Source organism: Aethalodelphis obliquidens, unplaced genomic scaffold (genome assembly GCF_003676395.1).
Source record: "Aethalodelphis obliquidens isolate GAN/ISIS:26980383/991018 unplaced genomic scaffold, ASM367639v1 scaffold26, whole genome shotgun sequence".
NCBI lineage: Eukaryota > Metazoa > Chordata > Mammalia > Artiodactyla > Delphinidae > Aethalodelphis > Aethalodelphis obliquidens.
The window spans coordinates 9,839,730-9,861,443 of record NW_020837970.1 but is presented as its reverse complement, the minus strand read 5'-3'; the positions used below and the strand labels follow the sequence as shown (position 1 = coordinate 9,861,443).

Genomic DNA, 21,714 nt, shown 5'->3' with positions numbered 1-21,714 from the left:
CAGGAGAATAAACTTAGGGTATAGGGAAGTCTGCATCCCCACTGGAGCAATTAGCGTAATCCTGTCTCTGATGAGTCAGTATGGGACCTACTGCACCTCCGTTTCTGCCCTGCTCAGCCCCAAAGGTGGTGTTCAAATATGGCCACGTGGCCCTCTGCTTGGCACAGAGGGTTCCTTCTTGACCCACCAGTAGGCATCCCTGGCTTTCTATATGTTCTTATTGCATGCCCTTTCTGGCAAGCTCACATTAGGAGAATTCCTTTACCCTTCCCATCTAGGATTGAACGACAGGACATACACGCCAGCCCTTCCAAAACTATGAGGTGCCCTGCATATAGACCATGGTGGCCTTCAGGCCATATCTGGCTGGTAAATACTGTTCTTTTTTTTTTTTTAAGAGTTTTTTGTTTGTTTTTGATGTGGACCATTTTTTAAGTCTTTATTGAATTTGTTACAATATTGCTTCTGTTTTTCATGTTTTGTTTTTTTGGCCTGGCCCCAGTGGCATGTGGGATCTTACCTCCCTGACCAGAGATTGAACCCGCACCCCCAGCACTGGAAGGCTAAGTCTTCGCCACTGGACCGCCAGGGAAGTCCCTGGTAAATACTGCTCTGACGGAGGCCGTAACCCCTTCGGGGAATTATCGCTTCTGCCAGGGCAGATTCCACTGAGCACATCAAAACTGTACTTGTGGCCTCAGGAGAGTCTAAACTCCCCAGCCCAGAGCACTCGGTCCTCAGGACAGTGGCCCAACCCTCTTGCCACCCTCTGCTCCCCACCCCTCCCCCCTGTCTACCCCTGTTCCCCACGCTCTACACTCCCCCACACCCAGGAGACCAGGAAATGCGGTGCTTTTCCCCACACCCAGCCCTTCAGCCTGGCTGCCTCCCCCTGCCTCTGCCCAGGGACCCCAGCCCACCCTACCCTTGCCAAGGAACCTGAGAGGCCATCGTCCGACCCCGCACCAGCTCTCCCCACAACTCACTGCACCACAAAGAAGGGCCCTGTTGCTGAGGACACTCAGCTGCAACAGCTGCTCTTCCCTTTCTGTGGTTCAGCCCCATCTGCCCACCACGGCAGGGGGGTCATCGGTCCATCATGGAGCAGAAGTCAGGGTCCCTGGGCCACAGCTGTCCCTAGAAGGATGGAGGGCTGGGGTGGAGGTGCTCAATGGGTGGCTCCTACGGCTCTCTGGCTTAACAGGTCAAAAATAAAGTGAAGGTCATAAAGCTCAGGTCTCCCCAGCTCCTTCCATGAGCACTGGCTTAGGGCAGCGGCCCCCACTGTCTCCCCAAGGATCAGAGGAGCTGCTCCAAGACGTCTGGCACAGAGAGCAAAAAGGCAGATCCCTGACGTTCTGTCTGGTTCCTCTCACTCACTGCCTCACCCAATTATGGCAACACCCCTCCGGGGGCAGAATGGCTGCTGACCTATGGAAGCAGGAAAGGGTGCAGGCTGACAAGGGGTGTGGTTTTCCTTTGAAGGGCCTGGAACAAAATGTCACACGCCCGCTTTACTACTGCCAGAGCGGCCTCCACTACAGCCCCTGGAAGAAGGTGTCCGCCTATTCAGGAAGAACGGAGAGGTAAAGCGGGAGGGTCAGTCGGCAAGCCTACTCCATGCCCTCTCAGACACAAACCTGCCCGCAGAGTCACCTCCCGGGGGCTGACGGGCACACCTGCCTTCCCGCGTAGCCTATTACACACACAGGTTAAGGTACCGAGCGGCTCCCTTCTACACGTGGCCAGCCCCTCCCCCTCTCCAAACTGAACCCAACAGCTCAACCGTGAACGAACACTACCCTACCCACCCCAAACAACGCCAAGGCCTTTACCTTGCAAGCCGTCAACATATCTGACACAGCCTTCCGGCTCAGGTTGGCGGTGGCAATCACGTCCTCCTGTCGACACGAGTTCCCAGCTGCCACGGCTTTGGCTGTTGCCATGGTGATGCCTTTGGTCATCCTGATGGATTCTTCAGGTGATGATGTCTTTTCAGGTACCTCTTTGGACTGGAATACCTGGAAGTTAGAAATCAAAGTGTTGAAAAAACCAAAAAGGGAAGGACAGAAATAACTTATGCCTCCCCTACCGGCTGCGGCTCAGCGTCTGAAAACCAAGCCAGCCACGGGAAGAAACCGTCAGAGGGCAGGAAATTAGAAATGTGAATACAGTAATATCATTCTTGCTTTCAAGATTCCGGCGTGCATAAGCCTCACACACCTGTGCTCGGCATTCGTGGGGACGACGTGGGGAGGGAGAACGACCCACAGCATTAACTTGTTTGCCTTCGGAAACTGACGCTCCATGTGTATTCGTTACCCACTCACCCCCACCGGGGTGGGGTACGGGCGGCGTTGTGTGGCTTCCCAGTTCTCCTGGCCCATTCCTGCTCCTGCTTCGGTAGTGCCCAGAAACTCCGCAGCCCAGTTGCTGGTTCCAGGGCACGACTGACCTGGATGCATTGCTCTGGACTCAGTTCTCTCTCTTTAAAAGAGTGTGGGGCTGGGGGAAATGAAGCGTTCGGTTTCTTCTGTTCTTAGCCTTTCTTACAAATATAACTGCCTAATTGTGTGGAGGTGTTCAGCTTGAGTGTGCCACGTTGACACTGTGAATTCTTTAATCACACACACACACACCCCTTTAGAGAAGCTGAAATAAATTAGCCATGGTAAGGTGAATATCCCACTTTAAAGTGCCACCTGCCAGCCAAGCCAGCCGTTTCTGCTTCCAGCCCATCTGCCATGGTTCTACCATGAGTGATGGGTGCCCTGGCTGTCCCTGTACACGAGGAATCCCAAACCAGGTGGGGCTGCTCTGTCTTCTGCCCTAGGCAGCCACGTTTCAGCAGGGAAGTCTTCCTGGAAGCAGAAAGGAGGACCCAGCCAGCATCCCTGCCATGTGCCAACCACCGTTAAACATCACTACTCCCCTAAAAATGAACAGCTACCGTCAGGCCGCCCAGGGCCACCCCTGAATGCCGCAGTGGAATGAACATGGACAGAGCCCTCCACACTAACGTGGGTCTCGGGACACATGCTCCTTTGGAAACCTCCTGTGCCCATGAAAATGCACAGTCTGGGTCAATTCTAAACCACATCGGTATACTTAGGTCGACCATGTGTCTGTAATTTCCCAAGAGAGCTCCAAATTTCAAATCGCTTCTGTTGCCACCATTAGGCCCACCCACACCTGTCAGAATGTGTGTCCAGACTTTTGGTAAGAAGCCCCCAGCCCGTGCAAGCAGGTTAGCGCCAGGCAGCAGCCTTAAGGCCTGTATTTTTTAGTTTCTTCTCCATGTGAGAACTGAGCACAACACCAACCAAGGTCGGATTCATTAAAAACAGGACAAGAGAACCCGAGCCTCCACCAGCAAAACCCAACAGAATTGCTTGTCTCTACTGCTGCCCTTCAGCGGCTTGTGGCCCTCACAGGTGACCCTCTAAAGACCCCTTCTTCCAAAAGAGAAGCTGAATCAGACCTCCCATTAAAAAGAAATCTCAGTTTGAAACTACTCATTTTCAGCATATTTCTATTTCTAGGGATAAGGATGATTCAATCCACAATTGTCTCAGGATCAAAAGAACAGGAGACAATCATAGTGTATCACCAGGACACCCTCGCTCTACGACGGTGGAACAAGGTAAGAGCGAACATGGGGTCAGTGTCTCTGAGATCAGACACCTCACACAGAAGGAAGCCTGATGTTAAAGGGAAGTGTCCCAGGTAAAGGCATCCAAGTTTTCCTAATAGCCAACCTCAGACTCCCAAATCCGTACGTGTGCAGCAGCGTGAGCTGTTGCCAATGGCAACGGGAACCAGCAGGGGCTACGTGGCTGCACAGTGTATACACCGTTTGAGCTCAAGGCGAGGGCAAGCGGCTACACTGAATTTTCCCTTTACCAGGACTCTTCTGGAGCACTTTCGTTTCATGCTGCAATTTTAGTGGAATTAAACCTGAACGGTCCCAAGCCATACATTAATTCATTTAATTACAATTACAAACTGATCCTAGCCAAACTCAGAGGTCAGTTTCACATGGGGTCTCCATGATACAAACGTACCAGCAGGCAGGCAAGCAGGCCTCCCTAGCTCAGGTGTTCCAGGTAAAACCTCTTTATGCTAGAAGTCTCAGAGAAGCTGCACTGGGGTCAGCTGCTGGATGCGGAGCCTGAGGGAGGTGACTGGCGGCTCCTTACCGTGAGCTCCTGCTTCATGTACTCGATGGTGGCCTCAAGCGCCCGTGTGCCCCGGGTGGCCTCGTCCTCCACCGCCTTCACGGTCTTGAGGAGGGAGGTGACATTGGTCACCATCACCTGCATGGGAAGAGATGTCAAGAGAAAATAGGGAGTGTGCTGAGGTCCCATCCCTCCTTTTAGTTCCAGATCTAATGCCACGAGTACCAGCACCTCTATGTGAGAAAGGAGCTCAGATGCACATCCTCCAATACTCTCGAGCGTGCATCTCTCACTGCAGCACCCCTGGCACGCTTGCCCCTAATTGGGGCTCCACTCTACCTTGGCAGCCCCCTTGAGCTGGTACATGGAGGGGTCATCGGCGGGCTTGCTGGCAGCTCCCTTGGTAGCACCAATGAGATCTGAGAGGGCCTTAGCCACGTCTTTGATGGCATTGATCAACACCACCTGAAAGACAGCATGGGCCCGGGTGAGCAGGCTGCTCCAGGAGCACAGTCCAAGAGCAGGGCTCTCCGTCAGCAGCTCCCAAGCCTGCAGCACAGGAGAATCCCCAGGAACCAGCCTTGGAGACTCTGATGCGAGGCTGGGTGGAAAACCAGATTGCAGACTTGAAGAAGCTCCCTGAGGAAGTCAGATGCTGAGCCAGAGAGCGGGACCCCGCTAGATGTAGCATATTCAGAAACACCGCCTCGCTGGCGGCTCTGCTGCCAAGCTGCCTATGAAAGGATGAGGGCAGCTGAGCAGACACCCCGAGACGCCATGCCACGCACCTGTGCCCAGAACTGGTCACCAAAACCACTGAGAACAAAACGCAAGCCTCCTGCCCTGGCCTGCAAGGCCTCCGTGGCAGCCCACCTGCGTCCCCAGACTTGGTTCCTGGGATCCTGACTCAGCACGTTACAGGCATGTGGGTCTGTCTTTCTTCCCTGTTGGAAACCCTCCCTCATTCCAACCTCAGGGCCTCTGCTCTTGCTCCCCTCTCTGTCTGGAACCCGGCTTTTTCATCCTTCAGGTCTCAGCTCAAATGTCATGTCCTCAGAGACCCTTCCTGACCACTCTAGCTATAAGCCCACCCCCACTGAAACTCCCTCAGCTTGCCCTGTTTTATTTATAGCACTTAGCAGTATGTGGAATTACTTTATTATTTATTCACTTATACACCATCTGTCTTCTTCCTCGACTTGGATGGAAGCTGTAGGAGGGCCGGCCAGGTCTTCTGTCTGTTGTGTTCTGCACTCGGGACGGGACCTGGCGTGTAGTGGGCACTCAGCAAGTACTCACAGAATGGGTGAATATACAGATGTGTACCCATGTAACACTGGATGGAACGCAGCATCTTCACTCTTCTAACTGAACAGAGACCACAGGCCACTTCTTCTGTGTGTTAGACTTGGAATCTCAAGTACCAGGCATATTTAGGAATTACATGATATTGGGTATTACATTTAAGTCTTCTGGGTCCAGCAGCTACAATAACAACTCCTACTTCTAAAACAACAACTTCCCTTCGTTGAGGGCAGTGTTCCAGGGGCCGAGCCAAGCACAATGCACGTTATCTTATTTAACCCTCATCACTGCCATTCTGAGTGGGAACTACGTTGCTCGTGTCCACACCGGCAGAGGCTGGGAATGGCAAGGTTGGGATTCAGACTCTGGTCAGTGTGATCACAAGGGCCACGGCCTTCACCTCCACACTGTATAACGCTCTACGGCCCTGGCTCTTCATCTACAAATGGGGTGAGCAGGGCCAGCCCTACCCCTTTACTGCACTGCTGGCAGGATCAACTGAATAATGGACGTGAAAACGTCTTAGAAACTCTAGCGTCCCAGAACCTGCAAGCACGGCCACGCCATGACTGCCCAGCCTCCCAACCCTCCCTGTCTCTATCCCGTGGCTTCTCACCCACAGGGTGCACGGGACCTCTGCCAACCTCTGAAACCACAGGGCAGGTCGGGCTGTGATGGGGCTCGTGAGGGCGGGCTAATGGTGGGGACCACCACAGGGAGGTGCAGCGGGCAGGTGTGCTGCTGACACCTGGCGTACACTGTCCCATCCCGGGTCACTGCACAGCGACCAGCGAGTGGGCACACTTTTCTGAGGAGACATCTCCCACGGGCGGTCTCAAAAGAAGTTGGGCCCTAGGACATCTAGACCATTTGGGAGTTTAAATCTCTAAGCAATTCGATACGTTTCTCTGTATCCAAAGATTTAAATCCTCTCAGCTGATTCATTCCAAGTTGAGCCGGACTAGGTAGGGGAAAGTGTGGGTTCCATCCCCACTGAGGCGTTTTGTAGCTTTTCCTTCCTCTGTGGGGGTAAGAACAATACCCAGGCAGACTTCTGTGAGTGTTTCGCATTCCGGAGGCAGCCAATCTGAGCTCTGATGTTATCAAAGAGAAAGCCAGCAGAAGGAGTAAAAAGCCAACAGGCGGAATGTTTCCTTTACGGAACTCCGCTCCAGCGGAGGACATCAGGAAGGGAAGGGTCACAGCCATGTGGGAGCAAAGCTGGTGGCCCTGTGCTCACCGGAAAGTAGCTGTCGTCAACCCTGGCGCTGGATGGTAGGAGGTTCTCTCTCCAGTGTTGTCCAAATGGGCCGCATAGGCTTGTTTACTGAGTATGGTTTAAGCAGTGAAAACTGAAGTGTTTACCACACTGGGGTTGAAATAGCAGAGGGATTTTTAAGTTTTGCCCTCGGGAGTGGGGAGAGTCCATCAATGACGGCCACGGTTGGCTGTTAGCTCAGCAAGAGCTGAACTGCTCTGTTGGGCATCTACGATGTGTGAGAGCAGTGCTTGGTGTGTAGGTTTCAAAGATCACTAAACCATGAATCCTGTCCTTGAGGAGCTGATGGTCTAGGCTGGGGAACCAAGGACCAGGTAGGTAATAGCAGCGAAGTGGCTAAATCCAAAGCAGAGAGTCACAGAGCGCGGAGCCCTTCCCTGGCCCTCCGCTCCTCTCTCTCTCCTCCCCTTCAGAGCCAGCCTTTTCAGGTGGGGCGTCTATACGCCCTGGCTTCCTTCCTTCCCCCGCATCTGGCCACTGCTCACTCACAGCCCTGGCTGGGTGGCCACTGCCCTCCAAGGCCCTGGGCTGGGCTCTCAGACCTTCGTCTTTCTTGCTGCCTTGGCTGCCTCTCTGGTGGGTTGCAGCACTCCTTCCTCTTCACATCAGGCCCCTGGCTTTCCTCCTACCGGCGGCTCTGCTTCTCAGTCTCCTTAGGTATCTCTTTCTCCCGAAGATGGTCCTAAATAGTGGATTCCTCAGCTCTGTCTTGATCCCTTCTCCTCTTCCTTCCACAGACAGTGGATGCAGTCACTGTCTGTCGGCCAATAACCCCTACAGCCGCATCCCCCAAACTGAGCAGGCTCAAGCCTACACACCTGTTCTCCCTGAGTGTCTCTCTGGAACTTCCAATGCAACACGCTGCAAAGCGAACTCACCTGCATCTCAGCCCGGGGCAGCCCTCCCTCCAGGGAGCCCCAGCTGGGTACACGAAGCCACCATCCATTCACTGATCTAGCCTGAAACGCGCAGTCCTCCCGGCCTCCCCCCTCTCCCTCGTCTCCAACGCTCACTGCGTCCAATCGTTTACCAAGCCCGGCTGAGTCTTCTTTATAGACTCCTCTCAAATCTTCTGGCTTATCTCCATAGCCACGGCCACACCACAGTCCATGCCACTATCCTGCCTAGATGACTGCTTCCTACCAGTCCCCAAACCACAGATGCACCCGTGCACATGCTGTCCACACCCAAAGTTCCTATTTTGCCTTTGCTTTCTTCTGAGGCCTGGCGCACAGTGCCTGTGGGACCACGAGGCCCGCCCGGACCTTACCTGGGTCTCGGGGTCGTCAGAGCCCAGGCTGGCGGCCCCCAGCTTGACCACCTCGGCGAGCTGGGTGATGGTGGCTGCCGAGGACTGGGCTGCCTGGGCCAGCTTGTCTGGAGTGGATGCAGCCCCCGAAACCAGCAATTTCGTGTCTTCCACCAAGGCCTTGGCTGTCTTCAGGATGTTCTCCCTGAGAAAGGCGGGAGAGTGTGGGGAGGAGGAGAGACAAAGGGCAGAGCTTGGTCACTGGTAGTTAAGAGGAAAAGAAACCCCTCTACAGGCTTTTGTTAAAGAAGAGAGGTGATGCGTTCCTCCTCCCTTAACAGGAGGCTCTCATCTTCCATGTAAGAGAATTAGGAGAGAGGAGAGGAAAGTCAGCCCAGAATTCACATAGTCGATTAATGGTAAAGCTTCAATTAAAGATTCAGGCTCATCAGTTTGGCCCCCTTCCCCCCGCCCTGTAGCTTCTTCCCTGTGGTTCCCACTATCCCTGAAAATACTTCATAGTTACAGAGACCTGTGAGGACACATGGGTCAGGGGACCCTGCCCTGGACATCACAGCCCGAGGGGCTGGGTTCTGGAAGGGGTGACAGGGCACTGGGAATCTCCTCCCCTGCCCAGTCCTGGGGCTGAAGAGAGAGGAAGAAAGGTGCTGGACATGCGAGGATATGTGGGGTCTCCAGCAGCAAACGGAGACCCTGGTTCCAGCCTCTGAAGCAGAGTCTCAGAGCCCGGGAGAGACAGCAGGCTCGGAGCTTGACTGTTCACTTAGGTAAGAGCTACATGCCTGCCTGGGCCACTACCAGTCCTACTAGGGATGGTGAAAAAATCAGGGGCACAGCTTTTTAGCTTAGAAAGCAAAAAGATCAAAAAGCTCTCCTCTGCTGGAGCAGACTGGATTTAGGCTGTGAGAGGCAAAGCTGGAACACAACTCTGCTTGCAGTTGAGAAAAGGCACTTATTTTGATTACGTGGGTCACTTCCCCCACTTGAGCGTCCTGTTGAAATCAAAGTGGATAACCACATTTCTGGCTCTTGGGCAGCATCTCCAAAGTCCATCAGGCCATACTGAACCTCTCCCCATCCAGGAGCCCACAGGACAGCCTTCACTCCCATACCTGTGGTCTGCAAAGGTCTCGTTGTTCTCTGCGTTCAGGGTCCCTGCAGTCGCAAACATGATGGTGGTGTCCAGGTCGGCGATGATCCCAGACACAGCAGTGGCAGCTGTGATACATGCCTGGGTCCCCTTGTTCCCAGCTTGGAGAGCTGATAGCACCAAGGACACCTATAGGCAGAGAGGAAATGTCAGGGGGCATGGAAGACGGAGAAAATATAACCCGTAGGTTTTCAGACTACAAAAAAAAGGAAACACTGCAAAGAATGCTCAAAAAATAGAAGAGGAGGAAACTCTTCCTAACTCATTTTATGAGGCCAAAATTACTCTGATACCAAAACCAGGCAAGGATACCACAAGAAAATAAAATTACAGGACAATATCCCTGATAAACACAGATGCAAACATCCTCAACAAAATATCAGCAAACTGAACTCAACAATACAGTAGAAGTATCACACACCATGATCAAGGGGGATTTATTCCAGGGATGCAAGGATGGTTCAACATCCACATATCAGTCAATGTGATACACCACATTTACAAAACGAAGGGTAAAAATCATACAGTCATCTTAATAGATGCAGAAAAAGCATCTGACAAAATTCAACAGCTGTTTATGATAAAAACCCTCAACCGAGTGGGTATAGAGAGAACACACCTCGGTATAATAAGGTCCACATACGACAAGCCAATAGCTAACATCGTATTCAAAGGTGAAAAGCTAAAAGTTTTAGACAAGAAATAAAAGTCATCCAAACTGGAAAGAAGGAAAACGGTCACAACCTGCAGATGGCATGATATTTTATGTAGAAAACCCTGATGACTCCATAAAAAAAAAAAAATTTTAGAATAAATGATTTCAGCAAACTTGCAGGATACAAAATCAATAAACAAAAATCTATTGTGTGTCTATACACTAACAACAAACATCAGAAAGAGAAATTAAGAAAACAATCCCATTTACAATCGCATCAGAAAGAACAGAATACCTAGGAATAAATTTAACCAAGGAGGTGAAAGACCTGTATATTGAAAACTACAAGACATCAAAGAAAGAAATTGAAGAAGGCACAAATAAATGAAAAGATATTCTGTGCTCGTGGATTAGAAGAATATTGTTAAAATAGTAGTTTGGTAGTATAAAACACTACCAAAACCAGTATGCAATTCAACGCAATTCTGATCAAAATTAAAATGGGGGCTTCCCTGGTGGCACAGTGGTTAAGAATCTGCCTGCCAATGCAGGGGACACGGGTTCAAGCCCTGGTCCGGGAAGATCCCACATGCCATGGAGCAACTAAGACTGTGTGTCACAACTATTGAGCCTGCGCTCTAGAGCCCACGAGCCACAACTACTGAGTCCACATGCCATGACTACTGAAGCCCGCACGTCTAGAGCCCGTGCTCCACAAGAGAAGCCACCACAATGAGAAGCCTGTGCACCGCAACGAAGCGTAGCCCCTGCTCACTGCAACTAAAGAAAGCCTGTGCGCAGCAACGAAGACCCAACGCAGCCAAAAAAAAAAAAAAAAAAAAAGTAAAATGGCATTTTTCACAGAAAATGAACAAACAATCCTAAAATTTGTATGGAACCATAAAAGATCCCAAATAGCCAAAGCAATTTTGAGAAAGAAGAACAAAACTGGAGGCATAATGCTTTCTGATTTCAAACTATATCACAAAGCAACAGTAATTAAAACAGTATGGTAATGGCATAAAAAAAGACACATAAATCAATGGAATAGACAGTCCAGAAATAAACCCATTCATATCTGATCAATTAATTTATGACAAAGGAGCCAAGAATATACAATGGGGAAAGAACAGTCTGTTCAATAAATGGTGTTGAGAAAACTGGACAGCCACATGCAAAAGAATCAAACTGGACCATTATCGTACACTATACACAAAAATTAACTCAAAATGGATGAAATATAAGACCTGAATGTAAGACCTGAAACCCCTAGAAGAAAATATAGCTGGTCACTTCTTTGACATAGGTCTTGGGTCTTTGCAATGAATCTGACACCAAAAGCACAAGAAACAAAAGCAAAAATAAACAAGTGGGACTATATCAAACTAAAAAGTTTCTGCACAGGAAAGGAAACCACCAACAAAATGAAAAGGCAATCTACTGAATGGGAGAAAATATTGATATGTGCAAATCATATATCTGGTAAACATATAAAGAACTCATACAACTCAATAGCAAAAAGAAAAAAAAATCTGATTTTAAAAATGGGAAGAATATCTCAAAGGATATTTTTCCAAAAAAGATACACAGACGGCCAACAGGCACATGCAAATATGCTCCACATAATTGTCAGGGAAATGCAAATCAAAACCACAATGAGATATCACCTTACATCTGTCAGATTGTTAATTATCAAAATGAAGTAACAAGTGTTGGCAAAGATGTAGAGGAAAGTGAACCCTTACACACCTTTGGTGGGAATAAAAATTGGTGCAGCCCTATATGAAAAACAGTATGGAGGTTCCTCAAAACGTTAAACATAGAACTATCATGTGATCCCACAATTTTACTTTTGGGTATTTATTCAAAGAAAATGAAAACACTAACTCAGAAAGATATATGTGCCCCCATGTTCACTGTAGCACTATTTACAATAGCCAAGACAAGGAGAAAACCCAAGTGTCCATCAATGGATGAATGGATAAAGAAAATGTGGTACATATACACAATGGAATATTATTCAGCCATAAATAAGAATGAAATCTTGCCATTTTCCACAACATGAATGGACATCAAAGGCATTCTGCTAACTGAAATAAGTCAGAGAAAGACAAATACTGCATGACCTCTCTTTTATGTGGAATCTTAAACCAAAAACAAACACTAAGCTCATAGACAGAGAGAACAGACTGGTGCTTGCCAGAGGCGGGGGTTGAGGGGTAGGAGAAATGGGTGAACTGTTTTCGTTTTAGTCTAAATAAATTGAATAAACACGAAAACAAAACAAAAAAACAATCAAACTCACAGAAAAAGAGGTCAGATTTGTGGTTATGGCAGGGGGGTGGGGTAGGGTGGGGTGGTGGTGAGATTGAAGGAAGGTGGTCAAAAGGCACGAACTTCCAGTTTTAAGAAAGTCCTAGGGATGCAATGCACAACATGACGACTATAGTTAACACTGCTTTGTGATCTTTATGAAAGCTGTTAAAATCCTAAGAGTTCTTACCACAATGAAAAAATATATAGACATGTATACTTTTTGTATTGATATGAGATGAGGGATGTTAACTAAACTTATTGTTATCATTTCATGACATACATAAGAAAGCACGATGCTGTGCAACCTAAACTTAAACAGTGCTATATGTGAATTATACTTGAATAAAACTGGAAAAAAAAAAAGGTACAACAAAACAGAACAGTGAATTTTCTCTCCGGGAGTCAATGCGGCTCAGGGGTTAGCAGCACCGTTTGGAGTCAACAGCCTGCCTGAATCAGAGCACTGCCATTTGCTGGCTACACGACTTGGGCAGGCTGTTTCACCTCTCCGAGTCTGTTTCCTCATCTGGAAAAGGGGGCTATTACTTCTTGCCAGTCACGGTTGATGGGAGGAGTAAGTGGTGGAAAAATACATGTAAATTACTAGGCAGGTAATAAGGGTTTACTAGAGGGTACATGCTACTCTACTTGATGTTTCTGAAATCACAGAGAGGGATAAGGGTTGGGCTCCCGTAAAAGGTGTGGCTGTTTCTGTCCCCTCTGATCAGGTTTTCTGTGGAACAGCCCTCTGCTAACACTTGTCACTCCTTCCCTCGGCTGCCTCTTGTCTAGGAGCTCTTCATAGTGGACCCCAGAGAGGACCCCCTCGTGTAAACTCTCCACCTACCACTCCCTCGCACCATCACCTGCCATCAGCAGGTTGGCTAAGGCGTTCACTCCAGTGCCTTCCATGCCAGAAACCCTCTGCTGGCACCTGTCACCCCTCCAGTGCACCCTCATGTCCCTAAAGACACCTTCCTACAAGGCAAGCCGGACCCACCACACCCGTGGGGACAGCTGTCCCCCTGCTGTGGAGAGGAGCTGAGCTCCCCTCACAACTGGATCCCATCTCCCAGGCCTCCCCCCGCGTTCCTGCCACACAAGCCCCCTCCTTCCTTCCTCACCCACCCCCTCTCTTGCCCTTTTGGGTCTGCCCTCCTGGCTGGAGACAATCACACAGATGCACCTAGACAGGTAAGAAAGACGGCAGGTGGAGATGGGAGGGCAGGAGATGAGCAGGGCAGAGGGATGTAGCAGGATACTACCCAAAAGGCTAGGTGCTCTGCCCAAGCCGACCCCCTGCCTCTGACCCCTCTTCCTGGTGTCCTGGGTCAGGGATCCTCTGCTGGAGGAGCAGTAAGACGGAGGCCAGCTCAGGAAGACCAGGCTGCTTGGCCACGTTCACTAGCACCACGCAGCTTGGACCCCCTCCTTTCCTCCCTCGTGTTCCTGTTCCAAGGTTTCCTACGGGGGAACTTGGCACGAGTAACTTCAACAACAAGGAAGGGCTTTCAAAGGAGGGAGAGGGCCTTCCTCGAGCTGAGAGATTTATTTCTTCATCCTGGGGAGGCCAGGGAGGCCTGGACAGTCCTGTGGGCTGCGGAAGACTGATGTCCGGCTGTGGCGAGGGGCCTCGTACAGAGCAGCCTCTGTCCCGGCAGTTTCCAGGGGATGGTCCCCCTCCCACCCCTCAAGTCCTGCTGCCAAGCTTCTCAATGGTGCAGAGCTGTCCTGCGACCCAAGTGAAGGAGAGGGAAACACCAGCAAAGCACGGATGCTGCCACCGGCACCTCAAACGGCCTGCACAGCAGCTGCCCTGAAAAATGACTCTGAGAAATAAGCCAAGCAAAACCATCAGCAAACTGCAGGAGAGTCAAGGAACTACTGGGAACGAAGGGATGTTCAGAACGGGGCGCTGTGAACCATAGAAAACTTCCAGGGAGAAGGGAGTGTTGGAGGACAGAGACAGGGAACAGCACCTAGAATTTACTAAACGTTGAACAGTGCACCTGGTACTGTGCCAGGCTCTTTGACCTGTAGAGCTGCATGTAATCCACACACCCCGTAGGCCAGATATTCTATTTCTTCATCCTCCCTTTACTGATGGGAAAGTTGAGGCTTGGCAGGGTGAAGTAGCTTAGCTGAGACCCTAGAGTCCGATGCACCACGCTATGTGATTCTCTCTACAGACAGCTGCCGACAGAGTCAGAAAACTTCCTGCCACTTCCTGCTCTCCCACCACGGTGCCATGTGACTTCGAGGGTGCTAACCCTCCTCACTGCACTGTCTCATCTGGAAATAAAGAGGAGCTGTGGGTCCTTCTTACTCACCCCCAGCACCTGGGAGCCTCTCTGAGAAGGGAGCCTGGCGGCAAAAGTGTGCAAAGGGGTTGCAGGGAGCGGCTCCTGGCACTGGCTGTGACTTGGGACACCACCTGGCCAGTCTGTCCACAGGAGAGCCTTCCAAGTTGACCGCCAGGGCCCTGACCTCTGTGGGACTGTCCCTCTCACGTTCTCAGTTTCTCAGGACCACAGATCACCCCCAGATGCCTGATGTGCCCCGGCCCCGGGGAGACCCTGGGTGGGAGGGAAGACGATCAGATCTGACCCAGCTGGCTGGTGTTTGGCTTAGTTTCCTGGTCTGTCCCTGGTCTCGGCGGGTCCCGCCTGCCCTGAGGGCTGCTCCTTACCTTCTCTGTGACCGCGCGGGCACACTCGATCAGCTCCCTTTTGGTGTAGCTGTCCGTGGGGCACACCTGGAGGGCCCCCGCCTTCTGCACCAGGAAGATGCAGCCGTGGCCCAGGTCCTGCACCCGAGTGCGAATCTGGAAGCCGATCTGTGGAGGCAGGCCCGGGGTGGGGAGGGGGAAGCATGATGGCCCTGCCATCGAGGTCTTCCCTACGTGGAAAATTTCTCTTACATCCTAGGGGAGCCTGGCTGGGAAAATTCCACTGCTATTAGGAGTCTGTGTTTGGTGAACTATGGAATTTGGTTGATTTTGCTTCCTGTTTTAGAGACTGTAAAATACCCCGCAGCCCCCAGTAAGCAAGCTTAATAATATTTGTTACCTTTTCTGGTGCACTTCTCTACCTGTATCCTGAGCCACTAGGTAAGAATGTTAATTAGATGAACTCTGCGGGATTATTCATTCAACCAGTGTTTCATTATTCATTCAACCATTGCGCCCCTACCGTGTGTCAGGGCCTCTTCGAGGCAGGTAATGCATTTAATTTCACTGATTTCTCACAAAAGCCCTAGGGGGTAATTAGAAGTTCAGAATATAGAGCTTTAGCATAAAGCATAGTTTAAAGTGTTCAGATTCTTGCAAAATTGCCAGGTTTACCAACCAGAACGCCCCCTTCCTCAGCTGTACCATAGAGGGAGAGTAACCATGCTGGGCCCAGGTTCCCTTTCTAGCAAGCCAGGTTGAGGTTTCCTTAAAAAGTTACATGTTTAGAGCTGCCAGCTTAGCAGACATGCATTCTTTTAATGACCCCTGGGTTGTGTGATTATAAAAGGTACTTTGCCTAAAAGAAGCCAAATAAGTTGCCAGGTATCTCTGTGGTGTAGTCAATTCCACCTCCGCCGCCCAAAGCTTGCATTCTTCTGGCTTTGTTTCACATAAGTTTTCATTTTGGTCTGATCAACACAGCCCAGGTAAGCAACTAAACACGGAACAAAACACCTCTAAGCTAAGCGTTATTTTCAAGAATCCACAGTAGCTAGAAGCTGTGTGCTGATCCTTCCAGCGTCTCTCAAGAAGCGTTACTAAAAGAGCCCAGGTTTTGTGAATAAAACCTGGGAATTCACACACCTGGGAATTCGGGCCACGTGGATGCTATCTTCCAACCTCATCCCAAGAGTCAGAGTTTAAGGGAAGGCGATTCCAGGTGTGAGAGGGCTGCAAATGCTCACTCTATTGTTGAAACACACACTGCTTTCAGGGAAAAAGGTTATTCCCTTAACCCTTTAAGGCCCGAAGGATGTTTAAGTCCATTTGGTAAAACGTTCTCCTGACCCAGAAAGCTGAGCTTCTGCTCTTTGGGGTGTCTTCTATTCGTACATGAGCACGTACTACAAAAGCTTCGCAATCAGGCAGGGCTTCTTGCTGACCATCTCCACATGGAGTACGACACGGGCATCATGCCAGGATCATGCAACCCGACAGCGCTGAAAACAGATCTGGACTAGCGCAGCATCAAGACCGCCACTGAGAACTAGAGAGGCTTGAATTCAGCCCACGCAGTGGCAAGGCCATTTAAGTATATCTCTTTGCTGGGCATGTTTACTGGTTTAAACACAAGGTGAAGCTGAAGCAGGGGGATGCCCCAGTGAAGTTTTAAACTCAACCAGGCTCTCAAGGCTTTTCAGACCCATACAGTGTAACCCTAAGTACTCAAGGGTCAGAGCTAATACAAAGGCAAGAGCTCTGCTGTCAAGGATGAGCACAGGTCTCTAAAGGATAAGATGCCAACGGGGAAGTCAAGGAAGGGGGAAATGGAGGAAGAAACATTCACATACTTTCAAATAAAAGAGACCTTATGAGTTCAGCCTCCCCATTTTACAGATGAAGAGACTGAGGCCCAGAGAAGTGATGTGATTAGCCCAAGATCACACAGCCAGTTCCTGGCAAAGCCAGAGGAGAATTCAAATCTTTCATCCCAAGCATGGTGCTCTATCCATTAGATCAGTAGTTTTTTTTGAATTTTATTTTATTTTTTTATACAGCAGGTTCTTATTAGTTATCTATTTTATACATACTAGTGTATATATGTCAATCCCAATCAGATCAGTGTTTTTCTGATTTGATTTTTTTCCACTTAGCAACAGAACCCTTTCCCACCCCCCAATAACATCGCTCATGGAACCTCAACATAGAAAATGGAAGTAACTTGTTATTACTATACTCTTCCTTTATGAGTTAAAATTTATATCCTTGACCCAAAAAGTCAACCATGAGGCTCGGTGATCCGAAGACAGGGTTATGAAGGCCAGTTACAGCCTCGGCCACCAGCTCATTTCTGCATTTTGCCTTGCCTGCACAGGGTGGAGAATCCTGTTCCTTGTATAAAGCAAAAGGGAAGAAAGAGTGTTCTCACAGTTCCTTGACCACAGGAGGCAAGGCAGATGCTCCACCAGCCTGAGGCCTGCACAGAACCACCCACCGGCCCAGGGTAAGGTACGGGTGGCCCCAGTGGGTTACCATTTTGGCCTAGAATACGTTCAAGAGCCCATGCTGCTTTTCCTAACAGTTTTTATATAAATAATTACATTATGTTTAAAAAGGGAAACTTGAGTCGAACAGACGCAGAACTTCCAGAGCACCTCGCTGGGCCGGGGGTATGAAACCACTGTGCCAGAAAAGAACGGACCTGTGCCAGGTTCTGGAAGAGTCTTCTCCCTGCACCCTTCCTGCCCCCTGCACAGAGCTGAGCCTGAGCTTTCTCTTTGCAGAACAGGGCACTAGGACAACCACAGGCCACCTAAATCACTCCCCAATCACCCCGGGGGTAGGGGGAGAAGGCACCCGCTCCCAAGCTGTCGCAAACCTGAAACCTATGGACAGATGTGATAAACAGTGGGAAGACAACCCCACCGCACTCTCATGCGCCCTCAGCCCCTCAAAAGGCTCCGCTATAAAAAACACAGCCCAGCCTCCTGACGCTCAGCCTCCTTCTTGGAGATGACATCATGCATGTAGCAAGGGATCCTGTAAATGCGACCGTGGAGCTGGCACGGTGGTCATCAGGGATGAAATTCCAGTTAGGAAGCCCGAGGGAGACCAGCACCAGAAAGCAAAGGGATGAAAACAAACAAATGCAACAGTTGCAAAAGCTCTGGAGTTCTCAGTCAACCCAGGGCTTGGTCCTGGAGTCTCAGTCTGTGCCAGGTCACACAGTTGCCTCGCACATGCCGGGAGAACCCCCCGAGGCTTGGCTACACAAACCTCTGGCAGATGTGGCCGCGTGATCCTATACGGACGCATGCAGGAGAGATACCGTATTATGAAGGACTAGTTTTGAAATAAGCTTCACTCGCTTATTTTCACAGGCTCAGAGGGCTGAATGTAACAGGAAGGGATCGCAGGATGCCAGCCCCACCCCTGCTCTCAACCCATCACCCACCTGGGCAGCAGAAAGGACCACAGGCCTTGCTTCTAGCTCTGCCCTCTCCTGGCCACCAGACTCTGGGTGAGCACACTAGCCTCACGGGGACTTGGTTTCCTCACCTGCGACACAGAAACCTGCCCTGCCCACTTCCCAGGGCTGTGGACGACCAAATGGAAGGTACACGTGCAGAGTCTCAGCAAGTACAAAGTGACACATGAATGCTCACTACTGTGAAAAGAAGCATCTTGGTGCAGGGCAAAGAGCAAGGATTGTGATGCCCGACAAACCTGGGTTTGAATCCTGACTCTTCTACATATCGACCTGTTACCTTTTTATTTACTTACTTGAAACGTTCACTTATTCCAAAAAGTTATTTAAAAGGGGGCTTCAACACTAACTGTTGTAGCTGTGTGGTCCTGGGCAATTTCACAGAGCTCCCTGAGTCTCCTTGGTTTGCTTATCTGTGAAATGGGGAAGGATGAATGACTCTCGCCTCACACACTTGCAGTTGTGGGGCATATGGGCCAGCGCCCAGCATAGTATCTGCGCCCCGTATCGACTGGATGAACAGCTCGTGTATTCCTACCCTTCTCCACTGGCACACGGGTTAGCTAGGGCACTTAAGTGAAGGACCCCAGAATCAACATACTCTACGTTACTGCAATTTCATAGAACATTTTGTACTGCTGGAGGAACATCCTAGAAGGGAATGCATTTTTAAGGCTGTTTCAGATAAGGGCTTTAAAAATGCTAAGCTTCTCAAAGCAACACTAAACTTCTCAGCAAACATGACCAGCCCCCGACCCCCCACCCCCGAATGATCCAACTTCCCACCAGTATTTATTATAAAGGAATGTTGCTCCAAGACATAAAACTTGGAGTTTGAAATTGGCAACTTGAGTAAAGCAATACTTGAACCTCAAGAAAAACCCTCAATTCCCCCTTCCTGCCCAAATAAAAGTAAAATGGAGAAGATTGTCTCCTGGTTTTGTGCCTTGAGGGAAATTAGAAGCCTGGCCTTCATGAAGTTCTGGCTCTCATTTCAATTGGAGGGGGGTCTAAGAAACACTGATCCATCATCTGTACTGCCTAAAACTAAACAAAACGTACAGATTATTCTCAGGCTTTAAGATCAATTACATCTGAAACCAGGTCAAGTATAATTTGCCTGGGAGAGCTTGTGGAAGTTGGAAAGGCAAGAATGGATGTTATCTGACAAACCACAGTTTCTCCTTAGAAAATATGGCAGGAAAAACCAGTGTGTAGAGCAGAAGCAGGACGTCACTCTCCCACCTACAGAAAGCGTGCCTTGGAGTGGAAAGTTTCAGATAAAAGTCTAGAGCAGACAGCCATTTCATCTGCGGGGAGAGGCCTGTGCTTCTCACCGCAGGCTCCTAACAAATGTTCCTGCCAGCTTTTAATACGCAGTATTATAAGTGGTTATGGCAACGTGTCCTCAGAGACGGCACCATCGTCACTAAACCTTTTCTCCGGCATTTACATTTAGAAGCCTGTGGCTCACGGTATCTACGTTTTTTTGTCTTTTTTTTTTTTTTAAAGAGGAAACTCGTCATAAATTGCAAACGTTGGAGGGTTTTAACTTTTCTGGGGAAAGAAGTTATCACAGGGACGTTAGCAAAAGTTTGAATTTTCCATGGAAAAACGAGCAGAGAAAGCTCCAGCTCGATGTGCAGAGGGCAGAGCTAGGACTTTTCCTGTCATTGTCACATCCTGGAGAAGACCAAAATGCTGACTTGGCACAGCAGACTGTAGGACCGCAGTGAAGGGGGAGGCTTTTTACTTGCCCTGGATATAAATATTTTCACATGCTGTGATGTAGGGCCCTCTTGGGTATACAAACAATTCCACAGCCTTGGAATAAAAAAACTACATTGCTTCAGGGATCTCCTAACCTTCTCAGTTTTCCCCCAAATATCTGTCTGGCAAACGCACACAAAGAATTTTCCTTTGCAAGCCACTGGTAATTTTATATTCTTTCTGCTCCTTTTCACTCCAGGTCACACTGCTTGTGTGTCTGGAATGTAAAACACATCTCAAGATGTAACCATGAAAAGGGGAAACCTTAACGGAAACACAGCTGCTACAAGGGCAGGGCCAGTACCTAGAGTAACTTGCTATTGTGCTTTCAGCAATGCATTTTCTCTCCCGGCTGCTTTGGCTTTCTTTTGTACGTGGCTTCAGTGGTCTGGGTCGCAATTAGAAAATTGCTTGTTTCACCCAGGGGGTAGGGTAGCTCATAAGAACTCAGATGTGGAAAGGGCTCCACAAATCACTAGGTCTTCCCTCAGTAAGGCAGGCAGGCCAGCGGTGAAACCAACCAAGGAAGAGGCATGTAAATTCCACCTTTAAAGATTTCTGGAGACAGAGATCCAAACCTTCCCCACAATCACAGTCTCTTTTAGTTTTCAATCCTCTGGAAAAGCCAAACACTTCTTCCTTTTGTCCAACCAAACTTTCCCTTACTGTAACAGAAGGTTCCTTATGCTTGTTTCTGACATTCAAAATGACATGTTAACCAAACGAATTATGAGTCCAGATGACCTTACTAAAAGAGGGAGTCTGTTTTAAAAAAAAAAAATGATGGGCCTGTGTAAAGAAATCCACAGAACCGTATGCGGGTCTCTGATAATTTTTCTTTCCTGGTAATGACTTGACAGACTCATGGCAAATAGAATTATTCATGCTGCAGCCTAAATACCCAATCCTCAATAAAATCTCAAAATGCAGGCACTGTTAGAAACTGAAGTCATCCCATGCTGGATATATATGTATGCCAGTACATACATATGCTACTCCCATTTACATGCATTGTTATGACACACGTTAGAAAGTGATTTTGTTCTGGGTCTTCATTTCTGTAGTGCTGCTGGGAGTCTTGGTGAAGACATGCTTAGACCTGACCCCAGGAGAAACAGCACTGAGTAACTTGGGGACACTGTCCATCACCGCAAGGAGAAGGGAAGACCAGCTCCAACCTTCTGCCTTGACAGCCTGGTTCGTCTCGACATGTCATGAACAGGGTTCGCCCTCCATAAACAGCTTGCCGAACTTCACGGATGTAGTTACCTTGTTTTCCCAGGGTCCCTGCAATTCACTCCATTATTCTTTACTGCAGGCTGGGCTTTCTTTCTCTAGGGAGGCATGCAGTAGCTCAGGCCCGGGCCCCTTCCATGTGTTCACACTGATACAGGTGTAGTCGGGCACCCCAGAGCTCTACCCACCCTGCATGCTTGCCAACGGACCACTCGATTTCTCAGAGGTATTAGATATGGGACCTCTTAGTAAGTGGCCTCTGGAGTCAAACTTTTGTCGTTTTAAGACTCCTACGGGGGCAGGCATTCTGAGGTGAGTCTGTGTTGGGCATTAAGGAAAGTGAGTTTAGGGAAGGCAGGTAGGTAAGGACAAGGAGTCCACAGAGGGGATGGGGGCA

General features: G+C 49.4%; 1 protein-coding gene across 2 annotated transcripts in view; it reads right to left on the bottom strand.

Moving 5' to 3' along the window:
* Positions 1 to 21,714, bottom strand: part of TLN2 (talin 2) — a 453,800-nt gene that overhangs the window by 37,591 nt on the left and 394,495 nt on the right. For both annotated transcript variants that reach the window (XM_027123203.1, XM_027123204.1), the window contains exons 46-51: positions 14,843 to 14,989; positions 9,145 to 9,311; positions 8,033 to 8,216; positions 4,518 to 4,643; positions 4,200 to 4,316; positions 1,836 to 2,021 (exon numbers count right to left, since the gene is read on the bottom strand). In XM_027123203.1, the coding sequence (XP_026979004.1) occupies positions 1,836 to 2,021; positions 4,200 to 4,316; positions 4,518 to 4,643; positions 8,033 to 8,216; positions 9,145 to 9,311; positions 14,843 to 14,989 (927 nt within the window). The remainder of the gene's footprint in view (positions 1 to 1,835; positions 2,022 to 4,199; positions 4,317 to 4,517; positions 4,644 to 8,032; positions 8,217 to 9,144; positions 9,312 to 14,842; positions 14,990 to 21,714) is intronic.